The sequence below is a fragment of the Colletotrichum spaethianum genome (genome assembly GCF_022836535.1).
Source record: "Colletotrichum spaethianum MAFF 239500 DNA, contig58, whole genome shotgun sequence".
NCBI classification, from domain to species: domain Eukaryota; kingdom Fungi; phylum Ascomycota; class Sordariomycetes; order Glomerellales; family Glomerellaceae; genus Colletotrichum; species Colletotrichum spaethianum.
In genome coordinates, this window is record NW_026054828.1 from 73,827 (window position 1) to 97,122 (window position 23,296).

The 23,296-nt window shown below is 50.8% G+C and overlaps 6 protein-coding genes across 6 annotated transcripts; 3 read left to right on the forward strand and 3 right to left on the reverse strand.

The window, feature by feature from the left end:
* Nucleotides 1-797: 797 nt before the first annotated feature.
* Nucleotides 798-2,463, forward strand: ColSpa_12162 (putative phosphoglycerate mutase; the record flags this gene model as incomplete). The annotated part of the gene is made up of 4 exons (XM_049278374.1): nucleotides 798-1,422; nucleotides 1,503-1,849; nucleotides 1,903-2,367; nucleotides 2,422-2,463. 4 exons carry the CDS (start codon nucleotides 798-800, stop codon nucleotides 2,461-2,463), a joined length of 1,479 nt encoding a protein of 492 aa, XP_049134331.1.
* An 875-nt stretch (nucleotides 2,464-3,338) lies between these two features.
* Nucleotides 3,339-4,265, forward strand: ColSpa_12163 (meiotically up-regulated gene 14 protein; the record flags this gene model as incomplete). The annotated part of the gene is made up of 1 exon (XM_049278375.1): nucleotides 3,339-4,265. One exon carries the CDS (start codon nucleotides 3,339-3,341, stop codon nucleotides 4,263-4,265), a length of 927 nt encoding a protein of 308 aa, XP_049134332.1.
* A 513-nt stretch (nucleotides 4,266-4,778) lies between these two features.
* ColSpa_12164 (brefeldin A resistance protein) lies at nucleotides 4,779-9,589 on the reverse strand (the record flags this gene model as incomplete). The annotated part of the gene is made up of 2 exons (XM_049278376.1): nucleotides 4,779-6,592; nucleotides 6,643-9,589. The coding sequence occupies 2 exons, from the start codon at nucleotides 9,587-9,589 to the stop codon at nucleotides 4,779-4,781; spliced, it is 4,761 nt and encodes a 1,586-aa protein (XP_049134333.1).
* Nucleotides 9,590-11,529: 1,940 nt separating this feature from the next.
* Nucleotides 11,530-12,711, reverse strand: ColSpa_12165 (putative inactive purple acid phosphatase 16; the record flags this gene model as incomplete). The annotated part of the gene is made up of 1 exon (XM_049278377.1): nucleotides 11,530-12,711. One exon carries the CDS (start codon nucleotides 12,709-12,711, stop codon nucleotides 11,530-11,532), a length of 1,182 nt encoding a protein of 393 aa, XP_049134334.1.
* A 4,323-nt stretch (nucleotides 12,712-17,034) lies between these two features.
* Nucleotides 17,035-20,085, forward strand: ColSpa_12166 (minor extracellular protease vpr; the record flags this gene model as incomplete). The annotated part of the gene is made up of 3 exons (XM_049278378.1): nucleotides 17,035-17,761; nucleotides 17,816-18,773; nucleotides 18,828-20,085. The coding sequence occupies 3 exons, from the start codon at nucleotides 17,035-17,037 to the stop codon at nucleotides 20,083-20,085; spliced, it is 2,943 nt and encodes a 980-aa protein (XP_049134335.1).
* Nucleotides 20,086-20,810: 725 nt separating this feature from the next.
* ColSpa_12167 (cytochrome P450 monooxygenase) lies at nucleotides 20,811-22,724 on the reverse strand (the record flags this gene model as incomplete). Its single annotated transcript, XM_049278379.1, has 6 exons — nucleotides 20,811-20,993; nucleotides 21,177-21,423; nucleotides 21,494-21,661; nucleotides 21,722-21,846; nucleotides 21,945-22,403; nucleotides 22,473-22,724. The coding sequence occupies 6 exons, from the start codon at nucleotides 22,722-22,724 to the stop codon at nucleotides 20,811-20,813; spliced, it is 1,434 nt and encodes a 477-aa protein (XP_049134336.1).
* Nucleotides 22,725-23,296: the final 572 nt, after the last annotated feature.

The window sequence follows — 23,296 nt, forward strand, 5'->3', positions numbered from 1 at the left end:
TGCTTCCCGCTGGTTGCCTGCCAAAACACACACACACACACACACACACTCAGCCACAGCACGCTGGCTATAGCTTTGGCATACCCTGGACCACCGCAGTAATAGTAAGGGACGTAACAGACAGAAAGAGAAGCACCAAGAAAGAGACCCGAGGAGAGGAGGCCCAGTGCTTTGGGTGCCAAAGAAAACCCACCCGGTCTAGCTTGGGGAAGGAGGAAAATGAGGAAATAAAACAAAATAAAAACACTTTCGAGGGTACACGACATCCGTCCGCAGCCGCAATACGCAGTACTACGCAGGACCCCCAAAGTACCCACTCGTATTTTGCGCCAGCTGGTGCCTTTCCCGCCTTTCCGCCCCCCGTCGACTTTCGCGCGCCTCTCTGTCTTCGGTTCAACACACAAACATCCACCGAAGAATCGTCAACCCCTTCCCACGGCCCTTTGACCTTTCAGCCCTTCAACCTGCCACCAACACGATCCCTCCCCGAACCCACGCCCCCGTTCCCTTGACGCCTTCGATCGGAATCTCGCAAAATCGCTCGCCAACTGGTCCAGCCCCAACAGCAAGCGCCCCATCCTACCGTCCGCCCCAGCGCTCCGACGGCCCAATTTGCGCCGGTCTTCCGCTCCCAATCTTTGCCGCATCCGAAGCACCCGCTCTACCGCGATTCTGAACGAGCGACCGGCCTCGACGAAGCTCTCGTCGCGTCAAGCGAATTCACTGCCTCATCAGTAGTCGCAGCCGACTGCCTCTCCTCCCTCCCAAGAGATCGCGAACCCGCGCACAGAGACATGATGGCACGTACACGGAGGGGGGTCAAGTTCCCTCACAAAACCAACGGTCACGGCGAAGGGCGCCGCTCAAGCTTCAGCGACGTCAGCGAAGATGGTTCGCCCTCCAAGCTCAAGACTGGCGCTGCCCTGGATAACATCGCGGAAGTAAGCGAACCCCTTTGCTATGCCACGTCACGATATCAAATCGAGCAGGAACCGCCCCCTATCAAGCTCACTGCTAACATGCCCTGTCTTCAACAGCAGCCGCCCAAGTCCCCCGAGGAAGAGAAGCGCGAGGCCTACGAGAAGAAGAAGGCAAACTTTCTGACCCGTACCTTCTGGACCTTCGTCATGTTCGCAGGCTTCTTCGCTGCTCTTGTCATGGGCCACATCTACATCATATGCATCATGACGGCCATCCAGATCATCTCCTTCAAAGAGGTAATTGCCATCGCCAGCGTACCGAGTCGCGCCCGCCAACTGCGCTCCGCCAAGAGCCTCAACTGGTATTGGCTGGCCACCACCATGTACTTCCTATACGGCGAGAGCGTCATCTACTACTTTAAGCACATTGTTCTGGTCGACAAGGTGTTGCTGCCTCTGGCAACCCACCACCGCTTCATCAGCTTCATCCTGTACATCTTTGGTACGTCATGCCTAGCGCCGCCTGTTTCCCGCTCAGCCAAGGACCGTCGGGACGTTTACTAACCCATTGGATACTTACAGGCTTCGTCTTCTTTGTCACCTCGCTTCAGGCTGGCCACTACAAGTTCCAGTTCACGCAGTTCGCCTGGACGCACATGGCCCTGTACCTCATCGTCGTGCAAGCCCACTTCATCATGAACAACGTCTTCGAGGGCATGATCTGGTTCTTCCTTCCGGCCGCCATGGTTATTACGAACGATATCTGGGCTTACCTTTGTGGAATCACGTTTGGTCGCACCCAGTTGATCGCCCTGTCTCCCAAGAAGACCGTCGAGGGTTTTGTCGGCGCCTGGGTTTTCACAATCATTTTCGGCATGCTCTTGACCAACGTCTTGATGCGCTCTGACTTCTTCCTTTGCCCCGTTAACGTGAGTATACTCCTGTCCTTCGCCGAGGTCTATCGGCTTGCTAACCTGTTCAGGATCTGGGCGCAAACATTTTCACCGGCCTCGAATGCACGCGCAACCCTGTCTTCAACCCCAAGACGTACAGCTTGCCGCCTCTCTTCTTCCTCCCTCCCAATATGCACAAGACCTTCTCCTTCACCGTGGCTCCGATGCAACTCCACACTCTGGTTCTCGCAACCTTTGCTTCTTTGATTGCTCCCTTCGGCGGCTTCTTCGCCTCAGGCCTCAAGCGCACCTTCAAGATCAAGGACTTTGGCGACTCTATTCCCGGTCACGGTGGCATGACGGACCGAATGGACTGCCAGTTCATCATGGGCTTCTTCACCTACATGTACTACCACTCCTTCATCGCCCTCCACAAGGTCAACCTTGGCGACGTTATGGAGATGGCCGTCACTGGTTTGACCGTGGAAGAGCAGCTCGAGCTAGTGAGGGGCATGGGCCGTTATCTCAGCAACCAAGGTGTTTGGGGAGACGAGGTTTGTGGTCCCGAACTTTTGCCCGACTCAGGTATATACTGACCAACTTCCCAGATTATCCAGTGTTTGGACAAGGCTCTGCAGGCCAAGAGGTGAAGGACGCCCAATGGGCGATACCGGGCCAGCGGAGCGCGGGGGCAGAATACTGCTTTTTAATGACGAAGTAATGCGAAATCCGGTACATGTGCAGATTCGAGTCATGAGGCACCTTCGATTCCCGATTGCTCAGGAAAGCGGAAGAGCTGTTTTTGATGCTAGGCTGTTGGGGGGGACTCTGTGCAGCACCACGGGTAAACAAAAGCATTTGCGTAATGACGGCGACGGTCGCTGTACAAGAGAAATTCTTGGTTTATGAACGGGCAGGTGGAATTTGCATGGGCTTGCAGCTGTAACATACCCTCGCGACATTTTTCTTTCAACATACCACGTCCCACTCTCCATGTCGGACTGTTACGTACTGGTTGTAGTATGGCCACCCGTGACCCAAAGACGTGCCGTCGCCTGTACTTGTCATTAAAAGTTCACTGATTGATCGGCCGAGGTAGGTCTTTCGCAGAGCCGGGTATAACTCCCATGAAAACTGATATCCGGCCTACCGAAATTTGGACCGGGCCGGTTTCCGGTTTCCGGTCGTCGTTGTTTGGAGAAGCAATCCCGGTCGTACCTTATCTTAGCCCGCCACCCCGCTCCGGCCAGGGCAGACACAGGTTACCAAGTTCCGAATGACATCTGCGCCCTTCCCAAGTGGCGCGTTATCAACAGACCATCTCCATCCCTTCTCCAAATAACGCTATTCAATTCATCTTGTTGCAATTGAAAAACTCCAATACCAACTTTGCCCGACCCACTCGTTCCGTACACTCGGTCAAAGCTTGACAGAGCCACGGTTGAGCAGAAACCCTTCTCCGCGCCGAGCCCATCGTCCCCAGATCCCGTACATCGGCGGCCGTCACCGATCCTAAAACCCCACCATGGCTCCGTCCGCCGTGATTAACGACACCGAGTCTGCGCCGGCAGAGGCCCGCGGCGCCTCCATCGTGCCCAAGGAAGTACCTCACGTCAAGCACGGCCACGAGCTCGCCAACAAGACACCCCTGCAGGCCATGTCCCACGGCGACGTCGTGCTCGCCGGCATCCCCGAGTTCCCCGACTTCGCCTCAAAGCGCCAGTGGCAACTCGAGCACATGGCCGCGGCCTTCCGCCACTGGGCCCGCGAGGACTACATCGAGGGCATGAGCGGCCACATCTCCGTCAGGGACCCCGAGTACCACGATGCATTTTGGACGAACCCTCTCGGCCGGCACTTTGGGCTGCTCAAGGCTAGCGACATGATCCTCGTCAACCTCGACGGCGCGGTCATTGGCGGCAACCGCTCGAAACCGCCCAACACGGCTGGTTTCCTGATCCACGCCGCCGTTCACAAGGCCCGTCCCGACGTTCACGCCGTCTGCCACAGCCACAGCATCCACGGCAAGGCCTGGTCCGTATTTGGCCGCCGGCTGGAGATGCTCACCCAGGACGCCTGCAAGTTCCGCGGAGACGCCCACAGTGTGTACAACAGCTACGGCGGAGTCGTCCTAGGACCTGAGGAGGGCGAGGCCATCGCCAAGGCACTCGGTCCCAGGGGCAAGGGCTGCATCTTGCGGAATCACGGCCTGTTGACCGTCGGACAGACCGTCGACGAGGCTGCGTTTCTCTACACCTCCATGGAGCGCAGCTGTCGCGTGCAGCTCCTGGCCGAGGCCGCGGCCGCCAACGGGCTGGAAAAGATCTTGGTCACGGACGAGGAGGCCCAATTCAACTTTGACGTCGAGAGTGACCCGGAGATCTGCTACTGCGAGTTCCAGGTCTACTACGACTTGGAGGATGAGTTGACGAATGGTGCTTTCAAGAACTAGATCGACGATGTCAAGTACCGCTACACGAAGGATGAATGACAAATACCGACATCATATTTGATAGATTTTCTCAATGCAAAAGCGTTATGACTTCTTGATGAGTTCTTTAACTTTGTTCCCCATCCCTGAGACATTTCCCCGGTCGGGTTACTACGATAAGGCTCGGGAAAGTGGACCCCGATGACCGGAGCATCTTTAGATGTGCCCTAATTAGTCAAGGAAAACGCCCAGAGAAGAGGCCGTTACTAGCACTGGCGTTTCTGTAATATACAAACAGGGCTACATTCGCAGAAGGTTGAAACTAACTGTGGTAACTCAACATAGACAACCCTATGTAGTGTGTCGAATCGTTAAACGGCTCGTAAAATTGTAGGCAATACAATATTGCCCTTGGACGTAAACTCGCCAACACTGATCAAATCGAAGCTCGAAGCAATTGAAATTACACTACTATTATTGTATCTCTGTGTGTAACTGATATCTCTCCCGGTCGTTGCCAGGGTAATTTTGCATCTATTCACTGCCACCCTTCTTCTTCATCATGATCTTTTTGAACGGGTTCTTGCCCTTGAACCTCAGCCAGGTTCCAAGATAAACAACGAAGTAGTTGAAAACAATGAACGCGCAGAAAATGCCGAAATCACGCCAGATGTTACTATAGTAGACACTGAATCCCGCACCGAACTCGTCGCCGGTCGCATATTGGCAGAACTCGCACATGCCACCGTCTCCGGTCTGGACGTACCCACCAGCTTGCTGGATGTACGGCTGAGTGTAATCCTCGCAAGACTGGTTCGGAGGCGGCTGGTACCTGGCAAACTCCCCAGCTTCACACTGAACGGGCTGGTTGTGGATGGCAACGCCAAGGAATGCCTCGAGTAGGTAATGGAAGGGTGTGAGCCAGTACATCCAATCTCGCCAGAACGTCGGAAGCTGCATGGGCGGTACAACTACACCACAAAAACTGACGACGAAGAGGAAGAAGATGGGTACCAGTAAGGAAGCAAGAAGCTCGTTGGGGGCAAATGCCGCAATTCCTTGGCCGAAACTGACGTAGTACAGCTCGAAAAGAATGACGAGGAGGAACGCGAAGCCGGAGTTGAAGCTGGGAAGGCGCCATCCGAAAACACCCCACCACCAGCAGTTGAAGTAAACGGCTCCGGCAATGATGGCGTATGGAATCTCAACAAGCACAGCTGCCGTAGTCCAGGCGAACCAGCTGTATATTTTGGCGTTGTTCTCGCGCGATTGGAAGATCTGCCGTGAGTGTAGAAACACGGGCTGGAGTTGCTGAATGAGGGGGGGGCTGATGGTGAGAGTCATAAAGATGGAAAATAGCCGGTTCTGATAGTCGATGGACGCATAGCCGATCTTGTAGAAAGTAAAACAGTTAAACAAGCCAGTGAGGATATGCAACATGAACTTTCCGACAACGTAGTTGGGCGTACGCCAGTAGGCGATGAATGATCGCTTGACAACTGCCATGGTCTGAGTGGTCAATGGCATGGCGTATTCGCGATCGTCCTTGAGGCTCTTTGATGGCTCGACATCCCGTCTGGCGGACAACATTTTGTCGATTTCTCGGGACCGAGCTTTCTTGTGCTCGGATTGTGCCCAAACATCGCCCCAATCCTTGCCCTTGTAGTTAGGGTCGCCTGCTCCAATAGCTTCAAGCATGTATTCAGCAGGGTTGCCGTTTGGAGGGCACTTGTGGGCGCCATTTGATTCGAAGTATTGGATAAGCTCCTGGCTGTCGTGCCCCAGGGGGCCGTGGTACGCAACTCGTCCGCCTGCCTTGAGAAGCAAAAGCTCGTCAAAATCCTCGAACAAGACCGCAGAAGGCTGATGGATGGTGCAAAGCACGGCTTGACCGGCGTCTGCCAGCTTGCGGAGGAAACGAACAATATTGAAAGCGGCGCCGGAATCGAGACCCGACGTCGGCTCATCCAAGAACATTAGGAGCTCAGGCTTCGATGCCAACTCCACTCCAATGGTCAGTCTCTTGCGCTGCTCTGCGTTTAGGCCTTCGCCCACCTTGCCGATCGTGGCTCCGGCAATGTCACGCATCTCAAGGAGGTCAATGATGGTCTCGCAATAGTCGAACTTTTCTTTCTTTGACACCTCACGAGGTTGGCGAAGGAGAGCCGAGAATTGGAGGGCCTCTCGGACTGTTGCTGTGGGCTCGTGGATGTCCATCTGCTCAGCGAAGCCCGTTGCTCTCTGGAAAGACTTGGGGAGGGGTCGGCCATCAACAAGGAATTCACCTGTTATGATTCCAAAATTGAGACGTTGAGCCAGGGCGTTAAGCAAGGTAGTCTTTCCGGCACCTACGCTGGAATTAGCACTCTTCAATCGGTAGATTCTTTAGTTTACATACCAGAGGCACCCATAAGGGCAGTTAGCTTGCCTGGTCGAACATATCCTTGAACATCATTTAACAAAGTGCGTTCGCCCTTCTCGTATGGGATGACGTAATTGACATTTCGAAATGTGAAGACGGTTTCGTTTCGAGCGACTTGCTTCATCGTGTCCTGGTCGTTCTTCTCGTTGACTGGACTATTAGCTGTCACAGTCTCGGCACCGTTGTTAAGTGCGCCAGACTCCTCGTCGCTCTTCTTCTCTCGGCCACCAGCAGCAATGCTGTTTTCCACCTTCTTGGGGACCTGTCCGCGCTTGAAGACTGTGATGGCACCACCTCCGGTGTTTGGTTTCATGTGATCCATACCCAAAGCGGTCAGAATGACGAAGAAAATGAGGAAAGCCCAGAGGAAGCCAAAATTACGCCAGAGGTGAGAGCGAGTGTACGTGAACGAGGCCTCGATATAGCTCGAACCAGGCACAATCGTCTGACCCGGAGGACTTCCGGCAAGGGCGCAACCTTGGTATTCTGGTGAAGCATTAGGCCCTTGAGGAACCAAGTAAGGCGGACCACATTCGAGTTGACGGTCGTAGAACTCATTGGACATGAGACACTCGAAACCGTACTGAATCCAGTTGATCCACCGCAGCCATCCAAACCAGGGCCGCATTGAACTAGGTGGAATCAGATATCCAGTATAAACAATCAAAATCTGTACAGACACTCCAGTGAATCTTGTCGCATCATCTAAGGTCTTGCACCAAGCTGAAATAGCGCGGAAGAACGCGTAAGTCACCATGGTAACCAACCAGAGAATCAGTGTAGCGATGAAGAACTGAGACGCGGTCCTTGCTAGGTTGGACATCCAGTATATAATGACGTTGAAGAGGACGACCTGTATAAAGACCAGGGGCACGTCCACTGCCGTCTGGGCGATGGCGAAAGCGGCGGGCCGATAAAAAGAAAAGGACTTGTGCTTGAGCAGAATGGGTTTCGACTCGAACGCCGCAGTCTGTTCCGCAAGAGCCAGCAGGGCGTTGAAAAGAAGGAGGAAGAACAGGGTTCCGCCACGAGGAAATGCGCCAGCGGCAGTGTTTGGTAGATTGTAAAACAAACTGCCAACGATGAGACCCTGGAAGACCAAGCCACCCCATTTTCCAAAAAGAGATGCTCGATCGCCCGCCATGACCATGAACTGGCGCTTGGTGCAGTAAACAACCTGCTTGTGGAAGGGAATCTCGTAGTTTTTCGTCTCCGTTTTCTTGGATTCGTGCTGGCGGCGCTGCTCCATCTGCTGAGCAAGATGAGACTCAAAGTCTTCAACATCGCGAAGGTTCCTCTGATAAGCTTCGCTGTTTCTGTAAGCCGTATCAAACTCCTCGGGAGTACGTGGTATACGGTTCTCCCACCCCTCACGTATGTGGCGCTCATGCTCATCCGTAACCGAAGTAAGGAAATCAGCTGTTGTCCAACGATCCGGACACTTGAAACCAAGATCGATGAAATACTGCTTGGCTGCCTCGGAAGGGCCGTAGTAAAGACATTTTCCAGAGTCGATCAACAACACCTTGTCAACTAGGTCGTAAAGGGATTCGCCGGCTTGGTACAGTGATACGGCTGTCGACGTCTCCGCCATATTGGTCATGGCTCGAATAGATCGGACGTACTCCACGGCAGTGCTGGCATCGAGACCCTTGCTGGAGTTGTCCCATCCCTGAACAGAGGCGCGAGTGATCATGGCCTCAGCAATGCTGACACGTTTTCTTTCACCACCAGACACACCTCGAACATACTCGTTGCCAACTTTCGTACCAAGTGTATGCTCAATCCAGAACAGCTTCGTAGCCACCCGCATAAATTCCTGGATGTAGTCTTTTCTGCTTTCTCCGTCGAGTCTCGACTCCTTGCCGGGAGTCCGTGTCTGAAGCGCGAAGTTGAGAGTCCTCTTGACGGTAAGAGTTGGGTAATGTAGGTCGTCCTCTGGGTTGTAGATGATTTCTCCTCGGAACTTCTTGCTCATCTCATCAGAAGTGGCACCTCCGTAAGTAACTTCTCCCTCAATGGCCTCGAATCCCGCTCGCTGGTTGCAAAAAGTCTTTAAAAACGTACTGCAACCTGACCCTGGGCGGCCCAAAACAAGGAGAAGTTCTCCAGGTCGGACACAGCCATCGAAGTGACTGATGAGCTCACGGACCGGGGGCTTCGCGAATGCAGCCTTGGGCCCGCGGGTAAGGAGCATCTTGAGCTTGCGCGGCAAACCGAGAAAAATGTCTCCAACCGTGGGTTGAAGACTGGCTCCCAAGCCAATACCTTTAACTGTAAGATCACGGAAGACAACACCGCTGTGCCTCGTCTTTTCCTCCTCACTCTGTTCTTGCCGTGCCCGACCAAAAATCCGGGACATGAGACGCTCGACCTCTTGCTGCTCCTCTCCCTGCTCAGGGTCAGACTGGTTTGTTGCGTTCGTGCGGCGCCGCGACAGGGCCCTGAAAAGATCTTCTTCCGTAAGATTGCTGCCTTGTCTGTGTGCATTCGGTCTTTTGGTGTTGCTCGCATTGGTCTTCAAAGGCGCAAATTGAGTGCTGTCGGTAGGGGACAAGGCGTTTGAAGAAGGTGAGGAGGGTATCGATTCATCTTCAAGAGGGGCTTGCTTCTCCGAGAAGTCGTCTGCCCCCCGGGAAGCTTTACGGCTGCCCAATGCCGCGGCGCCATTGCCAGAAAGGGTGACGGTGGAGGACGAAGTATCGTCACGAACGGTGGAGGTTGTTGTGAAGTAGGTCGTCTGAACATGAGATTGGGATCTCTGACCCGACTCCAAGTTATGTGCTGGGGCGTTGGAGACGTTTCGGTGGTCATCAGCGAAAAATCCCATGGGCGTGGGACTGCCACTGGTCGGAGCGAGACTGGGTGTCTCGGGAAAGCCGCCAGGGATATCACTATCCCTAGGGGTAGATTTTTCGTCCATGGCTATTGAGTTGGGCTTCACAGAGCGAGTTGTCCAAACTTTGTTGCAAGACGCAACCACACGGTCAAATGCAACAACAGGCTCAACATAAAACCGTTGCTATTGGGTGTTTCGGCACAGCGAAGGTCAGAAAGTATGGTCGTCTATGTCAATAGGACGTGACCGATCAATATCACTTGCGGAGAGGGAGGTGTTAGACCCATGGTATTTGTTTTCACAGGAACTGCATGCCTGGTAGGGCGAATCCAGTCCACTAGGTCGTGTCGTCGCGGGTGACGCGAACAAACGTGAGCCCAGTGCAATTTGCAGCAAACAAACGGCGTCGGTCTACTGATTCCGCCGGCCAGCGGCCGAGTCAGGATCTATGACGACGTGCAGCTTGCTACTAGCAAACCACGTCGGTCGCGTCAGAGCAACGCTGGCGTTGGGTATTGGAGCCATGTGGGGGCGTAGGACTTTTCTTTTCAGAATCAAGGAGCCTCCTCATCTGGATGGGTAAAGATGTTCTTTCGTCATAGATCCACGGGGCCACGCGATGGCGCTGACGGACCATGCGGCGATCTGCACACAGAATCGCCGATTGGGCTTGTTCGCTACCGCCGATTCCATCCCGTCTGTTTTGTCATGGGATTTGACGGACATTCTGCGTGTCCGAAAAGTGCGAGACGCTCCATCTACTCCATCTTGTCTTACATTGGTAATGATTTATGGGTGAAATCATCAAGACATGCTCATTCTTGGCATCTTACCATTGAGCTAGGACGCTCGAGCCAGACCGAGCGGAATAGCAGCTTTTGTTACTGCATTCGGTGAAACTCGTGGTTACTGATTGGCTGCGTGAGTGCTAGCACTCGCCGACTCGATCGTAGCCGGTGGGATTTGACGGCCAATTGAAGAATGTCATGGTTTCACCGGCAAAGATTCGCGTATAGCGTCACGACGACTCTTGCTGACTATGCGATACAAGTGAATCCAATTTGCTTCCTCTTAAGAAGGACGATGCCAAACGGTAAGACCAAAAGACATGTCATGCTCTTCAGCCTTAATAATTGGCCACAAGGGGAAACCTGAAAAAACCAATCCATTATTTAACCCAATCGTCTCCATGTCCTTGTCATTCAGCAAAGATAATTATTTGAATCTCATCGAAGCACCAAAAACCAATGCATTGCCCAAACTTGGATTCATATTGGACGCCGTTCTTCTCAGTATTGCCATTAATTCTTGGCTGATTGCCCTATCCTTACGAGCTTGACTTCCTCAACGCATGCAAATCGTAATCATCTTTTTCCAAAGCAGCCGAAGTCTTCTCCTGGTAGACACTATTGATACTCGTTTGGATTCGAAATTCAATATTTCCAGGAAGCCAAGACTGGCAGGCGAGGTGAGTAGGATGTAGGAAACAATTTTGCTCATGAATACATGGAAGTAAACAGTTCACTGATTCGGGCCCCCAGTTTATTCAGTGAGTTTCTCTCACAAACATCTAATTCAAAATGACTGTGCCACCAAAATGGTCTCGTCGGGCTTTGGACTCGCTAGCAGAACAACCAAAGCAGGCTCACCCCTATCCTAGACATGAATCTAAAAATGACGTAAGAGTTTAAGTAAAGTTGCCTTTGTTTTGATTGTTAAGAGTGCGGGATGACCACAGTTGGCCACGTCACGGCTAATGCACACCTTCGTCCCCTAGCAGTCGCTGAAGTATATAGGTCACAAACCCGTCAATGTGAAGAAAATTAGACTTAGCGTAAGCTTTACAATACAACATCGAATTAGTGCAGCCATCAAGACCAGGGTTAAGGTATCAACGACTTGGATAGTCTTCTATATCTCATGATCTCTCTTTCCTCTTGAAGAGGTATAAACCTAGCAGCTATGCTCTAAACAATATGAAGACTCTTATTCAATCTCTCCACTTCACTAACATGATAAAATGTCTACTTAGAGTTGGATTCCAGGTTGGCTATGGCCCACTCCCTCTGAGCGTCGATGTACTCCTGGCTGAAAGTGTAATCATTATAGCCGATTTCGGAACCTTTGATGTAAAAAGAAAACCGATGATACTTCGAAAGAGGCACACCGTGCTTGATACGCCAAACGAGATCGGGATTCGCGAGAAAACTCCTGCCAAAAGCAACAATAACGTCCCACTTTTGGTAGTGTTCCTCCAATGCCCGAGCAGCAGTCTCAGGACTATAGTTTCCAGCCACGATGACAGGTGACAAGTTGTCCCAGATGTCGAGAATGAAGTCGAGTGTTTGTTGAGCAGTCTCTGAGTCCTGGTCAGGAGTGAGGAGCTTTGCCGGGTCGCCACGGGCCTCAACTAGAGACAGGTACGCAAAGGGAGCGTTCATCTTCTTCAGCTCCTTGATAACATATGTGTACTGTCCCTGGATGTCTGACGACTCCGCGCCTTGGAACGAAGCATACGGTGACAGCCTAAGCGCTACCTTCTTAGCGCCAATGGCCGCAACTACTGCCTTGACGACCTCAAGAAGAAGCCGTGATCGATTTTCGATTGAACCTCCCCACTTGTCGGTTCGTTGGTTGACAGAGTCCGAGAGGAACTGATCGATTAGGTAACCGTGGGCACCATGGATTTCAACTCCATCGCCGCCGGCAGCGACAACTCTTTTGGCCGTGTCTACAAAGTCCTGGATCACTCCCAGAATCTCATCTTCGGTCATTGCTTGAGGTACAGCAGCACTAGGTTCAATGGGGACAGCGCTGGAGGACCGGTACTTGAAGCCACGCTCCTTCTGGTATTCGGGATCGGCAGCTCGCCCCTGTGCCCAGATTTGCTGGAACCACACCGATTTCTTTTCATGAACCGCAGTGATAACCTTTCGCCAAGCGGCGACTTGTTCGTCGGTAACGAAAGCAGGGCCTTGGCGCACGCCGGTTTCCTGCATTGATGTGCCAGTTGCCTCAGAAATTATAAGCGTGCCTGGAGTGGAAGCTCGCTCGCCATAGTATCTAGGGACGAAGGGCTTGGCAACGTGGTTCGTGTCGTTGCGGTATCGCGTCAACGGCGCCATTGCTATGCGGTGGTTGAGTTGAGCATTTCCAAGCTTGAGCGGCTTGAATAGTCTGCTCTCCGAGATATTGGCGGCAGCCATGGTAAGTTTACAGAATGTTTATGGTCGAGTAAAAGGATCAGAGTTGGTGCAGAGTTGTCTATGGTGTTTTCGGACGGTCGAGCTGCTGAGTTTTGGCAAAGAAGAGGGTTATTGCTTAATACGATACGCTTCAAAGTTTAATGGAGTAGTGGTGAATGTGTGACTTGAGGATGCTGTAAAGAAACTTTATTCAGGTTGTGAGTAGTCTTTCGTCATTATATACTCCTGTACTAGAGTCATTCCTTGTTTTTGTGATGTTCTGCTGTAGCTAAACGAGTCAGCAACGGAGTACTGAGTCGCGATGTTGTGGGCAACTCCGCAATTCCGGCTTGGCGTCTTATCAAGCAAGGACACATTCCGCGATTCCGTCACTGATCGGAGTTTAGCAAAACCCATGTACAACACCGACGTCGCTGAAACCTACAGCAAGATTCTATTGATTTGTAAGACATAACAGAGATTATTCTGTCTTTCCTGCCCACTCAACTGTGCTCATCGAGGACATTTCTAAGTTCAACTACATCCTCTCAAGAAGAGAAAAATAAAATTAAAAAACGAAAAGAAAAGGTGTGTGCTCTTACATGTTGTTTGTTTCCAAACCACGCACACTGCAGACGCCTAAACAACCGCTACTCCGAAACTCTTTCGATTGAAAGACCCAAATCGCCGAATCCAAACATGCCTATGTCAGCCCAAGCATCTACGCCGACAGCCATTTCCAGAAAATCAGAGTTCTGTCCTTCAGAGCCAAGGAAGCTAGGTATCGACTCATCAAGAGTCTCCATGGAGAACCCATCATTTGCCAAAGAGCCTCTTGAACCAAAGCCGCTGGATCCACCTATAGCGCTCCGGATAGCATTCGGGCGGAACATGGATACCGTATTGTCAATTTTGTCACACAACATACGGACGACACTTGCGGCATTTGCTGCGGTCCCGAAGCTCGCTCCAAAAGTGTCAAAGACGGATAAGGTAAGTTCGAGGGCACTCCTAGCTGCTGGAGCAGAAGGATGATGGGGGGAGGCCAGTATGTACCCGGCTAGCGTGATGGCAGCGTTCCACTGCCATTGAAAAGCTTCATGCCATCCGTCCAAAATAGCTGTGGATGAAAGTGCCTGCATAGTGATCTTCGACAGAGCAATAGCATGATTGACGCTTCTAGTAGCCATGGCTTCAGCCAAGCTCCCTATGAATGGCTCCGAGTTGAATGAAATGAAGGGGCGATAGAGATTTGAACACATGTGGTGATACTCCATTTCCAGGAGCAGCCGTTGCCTCTGAAGCCAAAGAGGTGCGTATTGCTCAAAGATAAGAGGCGTACCGTCGACTGAGAGTGAGCAACCCTCCTTTTCCCGCTTGGTTTTGAGCGCATCGGGTAAATTTTGTACCCACTTATCGAGTGTGAGCGTATGAGATGATAGTCGGCTTGCCACCTTTTCCAGGGATGGTAGATCATCCCATATTGTCTTGCCGCCCTGAAAGCCGAAGTCCTGACCATACAACGCTGTATGTGCCTCCCGCACTGCTCTAAAAAGCTTCAGTTGGTGAAGACTGAAGCTCAACCAGGTCGCGCTGTTCGCAATAGGAGCAAAGGTCGAGCCTGATAGAACGGCAGCTCCTAACTGGTCATCTGGAAGCTGCGGCATGGCGTGTAAACCATGGAGCAGGAACGGCCGACCCAATTTCATTCCTATCTTGCTGTCTAAAGCGTAGACAGCCCACCACAGGCGCCTCCTGGATTGACGTTCGCCTTCAGGTAGATTTGGTGTAGGGTCTATGTGAAGACCGAGCATGTAGGCTGTGCGCACCGCAAGAGCGCAAATACTGTCTGCCATGTTGTGGAACGACGCGCCGCAAGCATAGATAGCCGATAGCAGGTGGCATTGTAATGTAGATATTGTTGGGCTTTCCATTTCGCCAGCCAGTAAAGCCTGCGCACGTCGGTAGTGCCATCGGCCAGCAATAGTAGAATCATTGTCTTCCACAAGATTACCCTGGCGACCAGAAGGCATCGTCGAGGCACCATATTGCATACACATGGCAACAACGATATCGACCAGTGCGGATGGCTTACGGATATATCCTAGTGGCACTTCGACATACAGTGCTTGGTATTCCTTTTTAAACTTGGCTTCGTCAATGATAGCGAAGAGCGAGGTATGATAAGTCTGCCAAAACAGGTTGATGAAAAACTCCTCCTGCACAGGACTCAAATAGACACCTTGGCTGGCTTGGCCCGCAAGGGGTTTCAGCAAGCGCGAAGCGTCTCCAACAACCGCAGTTGAGCGGTCAATCAGATCGGCGCTACGTCCTGAGCGCAGGAGCATATGGTCGGGCTGAGCGTGTTCAACGTCGGTACTAAGAAATAGCCCAAGACGATGAATGAAGAAATAGAGCGATGAAGGTCCGAACCAGGTACTGTGGGGCGAACGTGCAGGCCGTAGTAGGGCACCTTTCCAAGAGTTATTGTTGGCCTTTCCATAATCGCCCTCGGAACCTGGAATTGGGGTTGACAATGAATCTGGTGTCTGCGGTAGGGGGTCTTGACGTTGGGTAAGTGGAATTGCCAGCTTGTTGCGATGATCTTTGAGTTCATTCTCCAATTCCATGACCCTCTGCCTCAGTCGATCTATCTCCTCGTGGGCCTGGGATAGGGTAGATGTCCGGGTTGCGCTGGTATTGCTACATCTCTGAGCCCGACTTCTGCAATTGGAACACGGGGAGCGGTCATCGCACTTGATGCGTCTTAAACGACATGCATCGCAAGCTCTGCCAACTTGCTTCCGCTTCCGCCTGACGAGGCTTGTAGCCGGCGAAGGCTCCGAGGAATGAGGGGAGATGACAGAGTCTGCCATTACGTCAAGTTAAAAAAGTTGTCGGTTCTGAGTATAGAATTCTGAAAAGGAGGATTCTTTGATACTCGTCTAAATGAAGATTCGATCCCTTGCTACTGCGAGTTGAGTGAAACGATCGCAATTAGTGTACAAGACTTCGTCACTTGATTACAATAGCAAGGATGGAGGTCGGCGGGGATTATCTGTGTGCACGTGTCCAGCCTGACCAGCGTTGACAGTTACCACTTGGAAGCACCTGGGTGCAGCTGCCCGTGAAAATTGCAATTGTTCGGAGAGGCGGAGTTGATTCGATTGGTTGAATCTCAGTCGAGACCAGGTGCATATGAACCCGGCCTTGTCAATAATGTACATGCACAAGCAGGAGGAGGAGAAAGGAAAAGGTTTGCGAAAAAAGGAGAAAAATAAGACGAAAAAGGAGAAAAACAAGACGAAAAAGGGACAAAAAAAAGGGGTTTCATAGAAGCCACTAGGCCAAGCTCATTTGTGGTTAGTTGACATCCTGCGACTGGACACATCAGTTCTATCCTACGCCCCAAATTCCGTTCGGCACAATCTATGGGCGAGACGAATAAGGCCCTAATCCTCTCAGCACGTTGAGAAACGCTACTCATAGAGCTTGTCTCAAAATATTATTCCTACTAAGGTTGGTGAGTAGCCAACCGAACTATTCCCCATCAAAAACAAGGGGCTTTGATCAAATGCGCTACATTGAAAACTCACTATCGACGCTGACGAGATGTATAATTATTCCTGATCCCAGCCCAACATTCTTTTTTCTCACTTGTATGGCGCCACCAAACGTCTTGTAACAGATCGTGACGTTGCGTTCATACTTGATGGCTTCGGCAATAAGGTGCACAGTCGTTGAAGCACGAGGAAGAAGATGCCGACAGCAGTAAGGTTCAGAGACAAGTCCCTGCATACTTTAATTGCGTATCCACCTCACGACCTTCCTATTTCGAAACCGAATGCAAGGCCAACCCTGGTCTTTTTCAAGGCGTCGGAATACGAGGTTTCGCCGGCTCGATGGCATGATGTCTATCGGACAGCTTGCAAAGACTTTGTGACCCCAGCTGTGCTTCAAGTAGCAGGCTCGTTTAAGCTTACTAGCCGCAAGACTGGAGATTGCCGGACGATCGGATGCCGAAAACACCTACCTAATGCTACCTAGGCGAGTGACTACATGTAACCTCAGATTGATGACTGGGACTTCTGAGAGTGATTTTATATACGTTTAAATTGTACCGCAGTCCTTATCGCGAAGCACGTATTCGATGTCTGTTTTGTCGTGCGCCTTGTGATTAGTATTTTCCCCGAATGACCTTACCAGATCGTAGGTTTGCAATCACAAATATCGCGACGCAAGTACGTAGGTTTCTTTATTTCTTTGGAGCAAACCTTTCAGGCGCTCTGGACTCTTGCCTGTCTGTTCTGCCCTTACACTCATTTTATTCGCATTCACTTGATCATGAAGCTCAACCCTTGCGCCTTGACGGTTGCGGCAGCATTGGCCACGCCAGTTCTTGCCGCGATGCGCCATCCCACCGTTCTCAAAGCCAGTCTGACGCCCAGTGTCGGGTTCATTATTGAGCTGAAATACAATGAGTTTATCAATAGTCGCAGTGTTGACGAAGACACACACTCAATCTTTCATCGCCGAGCCGAAGACCTTTTGGACTATTCTGTACGCCACGAGTTCAAAAACCCCGAGTACTTTTACGGCTTGTCAATCGATGCGAACAACGACACAGATGTCAACATTCTGCTAGCCCTGCCTCAGGTGAAGAAAGTATGGCCAAATAGGTACTATGACCGTCCTATGCCTGTTGGTTCCGGCCGAGCCTCAAAATCGCCCAGCCTTCCTGACCCACTTGGAGTCGAGCCGATACAGCTAATAGAGGCAGCGCAAGTCGTCACCATCAATGGTACTAGTGATGTGCATTCTAGCCTGAAAATGACCGGCGCCGATCAGGTTCACGCCTTGGGCTTGACCGGAAAGGGCGTCAAAATCGGCTTCCTGGACACTGGCGTCGACTGGCGCCATCCCGCCCTTGGTGGTGGGTTCGGAGAAGGCTTCAAAGTTGCAGGGGGCTACGATCTGGTTGGCGACGCCTTCGAAGGCTGGAATGACCCAGTTCCAGATAATGATCCGCTTACAACCTGTCTCGAAGGTGGTCATGGGACTCATGTTGCAGGTATGTTGATCCGTCCCAACCGTTTGCATTACTAACGTGGCCTTTATACTATAGGCATTCTCGCCGCGCGAGACCCTGCGGGTGTTGGCTTTGGCATCGTGGGAATTGCCCCCGACGCTTCGCTGTACGCCTATCGAGTACTCGGATGTACTGGAGGTGTAACTGATGACATCCTCATGCAAGGGCTTGAGAGAGCTGCCAGTGATGGTGTTGACCTCATCAGCATGTCTATCGGCGAGACAGCTATTTGGGAAACAGGGTCACCATACACCCCAATCCTTGCTAAAATTCAGTCGCAAGGGATTGCTACCATAATTGCTGCTGGAAATGAGGGCGATTCAGGGCTTTACGTATCTTCGGCGCCAGCACAAGATTCGAGTGCCATCTCTGTTGGCTCTGTCAGTAATTCACACTTCCCTACAGTTTACAATGCCGCTGGGTCTGATGGCTCAATTATCGAGTACGGCCGTGTGGTCCCCCTAAGCTCTTTAACACACCTCAATGTTTTCATCGCAGACGATGATAACGGTGAATGTGTGGACCAGGCCTGGGCCGACGCTATCACCAGCTTTCCTAAAAAGGAAAACGTAGTCGCCTTGGTCACCGGAAGCAGCGATTGTTTTTACAGTATTATGGACGAACGGAGTGTTTCCTTCGGCTTCAAGAATGTATGGTCATGGTTTCCCGACACCGGCGACATGGAAATTGATGAGCCAGGTTACTATGGGGACATTGACACCGTCAAGTTGAAGAAGTCTGAGGCGGACAAGATCCTGGCAGGGATTGCCGAGCAAGGCAAAAACTTCACCCTAAGCTTCGAGGACCAAACCGTACACCAGATTGATCAGCCCACTGGCAGTACTACCTCATGGTTCTCGACCTTTGGCCCGACTATGGAGATGTCTCTGAAGCCTCAGGTATCAGCACCTGGAGGCACAATCCTCAGTACATGGGTTACTTCCAATGGATGGGGATATGCTGTCATTTCTGGCACATCCATGGCCACTCCCCAGTAAGTCACAGCTTCTAGTGTGAAGTAGTCAAGAACAACTCTAACCACTTGAAGCCTTGCTGGATGCTACGCCCTTCTGAAGCAAAAGTTCCCCAATCTTGGCCCCCAAGAAATTGCAAGACGATTACAGTCGTCGGCAAAGCCTTTGAAACAGTACGAAGGCGGCGACATACTTACAACAACGGCGCAACAAGGTTCTGGTATGGTCAACGTCTCGAGGGCAGTCACATCCGACACCCTTTTCTCTGCAACTGAATTCAACCTCCGAGACGCTGCTATACCTGTTGAACAGAACTTTAGCATTGAGAACCAGTCGTCTTCGCCCAAAACTTACACGCTGGGACATCAACCAGCTGCAGAAGTTGATGCGCTGCCTCAAGTCAAGAGTCGAGATGTCAACGAAATGTTCTACTGGTCATTAAATTACAATGCCATTTATGCCAACGTGTCGTTTTCCGCGGAGTCAATCACCGTACCCGCTGGCGGCAAAGCGACGGTTACTTTCTCTGTTGCCCCTCCTTTTGTTGACCCTGCTCTCTTGCCCACCTACAGCGGCTTCATCACAGTTACCGATGGCGACGACAAGTTTTCCATCCCTTATCTTGGAATTCCATACTCCCGTAGCGAGTACTCCAACATCTATGTAGGGGACGTCAGTAACCTCGATACCGCGCTGCAGCCTCCATCAGGCATACCGACAATGCCATTTATCAGTTCTTCTGATACTGGCGTCCGCGACAACGATAGAGCTGTATTCACCTTCCCAGCCAAAAGGGCTGCGGCAAATCAGACACAAATCTCGGACAACGACCCAGTCATTACCATTTTCATAGACCAACCATCACAATATGTTCGTCTTGATGCAGTGCCTGTCGATCTCGCCTCCAACGCTGATTATAATTTTACGCCCTCATCATTTGGGTACCTTTCAGGGATCCAATCAAATGCGACTAGCTACTATAACACAACGATCATCCGTCCATCTTTGGACCTTGACTCGCTAGACCATTTTGCAGGTGTCAAAAGCTACGGTCTCGTTGGCTCGTTCTACGGTGGCGACATGCCTCAGGGAGTCACTTCGATCAACTTCCGAGGTTACAGTGTTTACAGCACAGAGTGGACGTGGGGCGTCGTGGAATTGACCAACGGCACGATCTATCAGCTGCCAAATGCTGATTATCGTGTGTTGGTTCGTGCGCTCAGATGGGGAGGAGATTTAAACAAAGCAGATGACTACGACAGCTGGCTTAGCCCAATCATTGGTGTCAACATCACGGATCCCGGCTATCCTAACCCGTGGTTTTCTTCGTAAGAGATTGATACTACTTCTGTCTAAGCAAATTCTACTTGGGTCTCTGATTACAAATCATTAAGAATCTGGAACAAGCATCTTGATTCGTTAGGATGGACGTCTTCATTCGTTCCACAGACAAGTTGTACCATTGAAAACCCCGAATTGTACCGACTGGCATACATTCTAAAGAGGAAAGAGGGGACATGAATTAATGTGAGGGTCTTCAGTTACAGTAAACTCTCATAAAAATCTAGCCTCCTATGCTCCCATTACATTGCAACATAAACTCTTCAGACTCTCTCTCTATTGCCGTGGCTAAGAACCGTTTTCGCAGGGGATCCGAAAGACGCATTTTATGTCTCCTCTTACTACGTTCTTTCCTTCCGACATACTTTTTATTGTGCTGATCCGATCCCTAGACATATAGTAACTAGTACCAGCCTGGTCCAACCCTATCGTTTCTCTCTAGTATCAAAGCACCAATGCATATGAGTGATCAGTTGACTAAATTATCCTTGTTGCTGTCTACTTTATAGCATCACGACTTATAATCTTGCGCCATGATGGTTCAGATGTACTTTGATTGTGGCCTACTCGATTGGTCAGATTTATTCTTGCTAAAAGTACGGCTGACAATGAAGGCGGCTGCACGCGTTCCAGCCAACATGCGGGTTCATGTTACCTACACTGTGATAAAACCCGTATTTGAGAGAAATGGTGTCTTCAGGCGAGGTTTGACCGAATCATCTTTCTTTGAAACGTACCAACAGTCCACTCTGTTTAGAAAACCAATATGTGTGGATGTCCCACTCCGGTTCAGCGGACGCCCACTCCAACTCGAACTTTCGGAATACCTGGGGGATAAACTTGCCCATTTCCATTAGAGAAATGTTCTTACCGATGCAAGTTCTCACCCCTGCTCCAAACTGTTCCAGATTAGCTCCGTTTATCGTATAGGTCAGATCACTGCTTGAAGTCCAAGTACGTACACACCTAGCGTGGAATAGGGTGAAGTGACAGGCGAACGCGAGGGCCAGGAGACATAGTATTATGAAATGACAATGTACGCCAGTATGAAAAGAGTAAAGCAATGGTTAGGGCGGACTCACAGTAAGCAGATGGCGATCCATGCTTTTGACCTTTTCTTCTTCGTCCAACCACCGCTCTGGTCGGAACTCATCCGCGTCTACGCCAAATATCTCGCGATCCCGGTGGATCACGGCTGGGTTTATCCCCACGACGGTACCTTCGGACAAAAAGTGCCCTGCTAGCCGCGTTTCTCCGGCAGGCACCAGTCTCTCGAGTGGCAATGCTACTCCTGGATGCATTCGCATGGCCTCTTTCATACAGACTTGACTTAATGCAGTCCGAGAATTTAGCAATCGGCACTTACTGTTCATGGGGGCTTTGGGTCTAGCAATCTTACAGATACTCCATTTGAAGGCTTTCACCATAGCTGATCACTGGAGAGAGCTTTCCTGCAACCTCAAGTCCATCAATCTCAGACTGCAGCTTGCGATAAACTCGTTTATCTCGAATCACATAATAAAAAATAGCGCGCAATGAGATTGCAGTTGTATCACTTCCCGCAAGGCTACATATTTGATGTTAGCAACACTTTCAGGGACAGAGAGAAGCTCAGTCAGTAACACACAGATTGTTTATTAAATGATTCATCAACTCTTTCTGCGGCATCGGTTCGCCAGTTGACTTCTGCTGCTGTCGAAAGTAAGCTAAGAAATCGCGCCTGTCGTTGGAATTAGCGCCGGCGTCGTATTTCTGTATAGCTTCCTGCACCATCTATGCCCTTTTGTTAATTTTGCGCCTCATAGACAACGTTAAACTCTCGGGAAAAGCCACACTGAATGAGAACCCACTCTGTTTGCAATGTGCATGGGGTCCTTAAGAGACAGCCTGCCTACGATTTTTCGAAGAGTCTTATTCCCAATGAAGAATCGGTGAATCCAGGGAATCTGTCCGGTGACGGATGCTAACATCAGGCCATGCTCTAACCCTGCTATCATGTTCTCGACATCTTTGCGTTGTTCCATGAAACCAAAGCGTTGTCCGAAAGTCATGGCACCGATTGCGTCAAACGCATACCACTGTGCCCAGACCCCAAGGTCCACTACCTGGCCTTGCAAGTCCTTCATAGATTCTGTGAATATTTCACTGCAGGGGTCCACAAGGTATTCAAAGGTCCGGATCGATGTCATACTGAACTTTTGCGCTACCGGGCGTTTCAGCGCCTTATGCTCTTCGGGAGATCGACACGTGAACATGCTGGACATAAATTCGCCTTCATAAATCATGTCAAATGGGCGATAGAAAAGGGACTAGAAATGAGAAGAAGTAATCTGTTAGTCCATATCTCAAGGTTGCAAATCGCGACTTTCATACGTCACCTTTAGAAATTTGCTATTGATGCCATATATGATGGATATGGCAGATGGGTCTGATATATCCACGACATTGGGAGCAGTCCGCACAATTGGGCCATATTTCTGGTGCAGTTTTCGATATCGATCATGCGCTTTTCCCTTGAGCACAAGCGATATCCGCCAGAATGAGGTGAGCCTAGCTAGCCAGGGCCTGGTATGTCTCGCAAACTCGGGCGGCAGGCAACATATATAACTTGGATTATCCAGCCGAGACATAATACGAAGCTGCCAAAGAGAGTAATCTGGAAAGACGTGATTTTAAGGTCAAACATACTGAGAATAACGGGAAAAATAGAACGTCGGTGATTCCAGGGAATTATGTGTGCTAAGTAGACCAACTGCGCGTCAAAGGTTTTATACTCTCGAAGTGCATTGAAGTGAATGGCGCTCCTTGACGCTGGTGATCTGGCCTACAGTACGAAAGGGAATCTGGACTACGGTATGATGGGACGTAGCAGAACATCCGAATCCTAGCGGAATCTAGCAAGACATGTGATGTGGATTACCGGGAAAGTAAACGTCTAAGATGCTCCGAGAAAAAGGGGGAGGATTCTCCGCGGGTCGGTACATCTGTCGGCTAATTATTTATAGGCGAAGGGACCACCCTGTGCCACTACCGCATTTATCATGTTAGCCGTTTGAAACTTAAAGTTCGAGCTGCACCTTATTTCTTAAGAGAGCATCATGTGAAAAAAGATTGTTCCGAGTTGTTTGACTGAGGCCGAATTGTAACCGATGGAGCGCCCCAGCGGCATATGGACAACGGTACCTAATCAAACAGGGGCGGC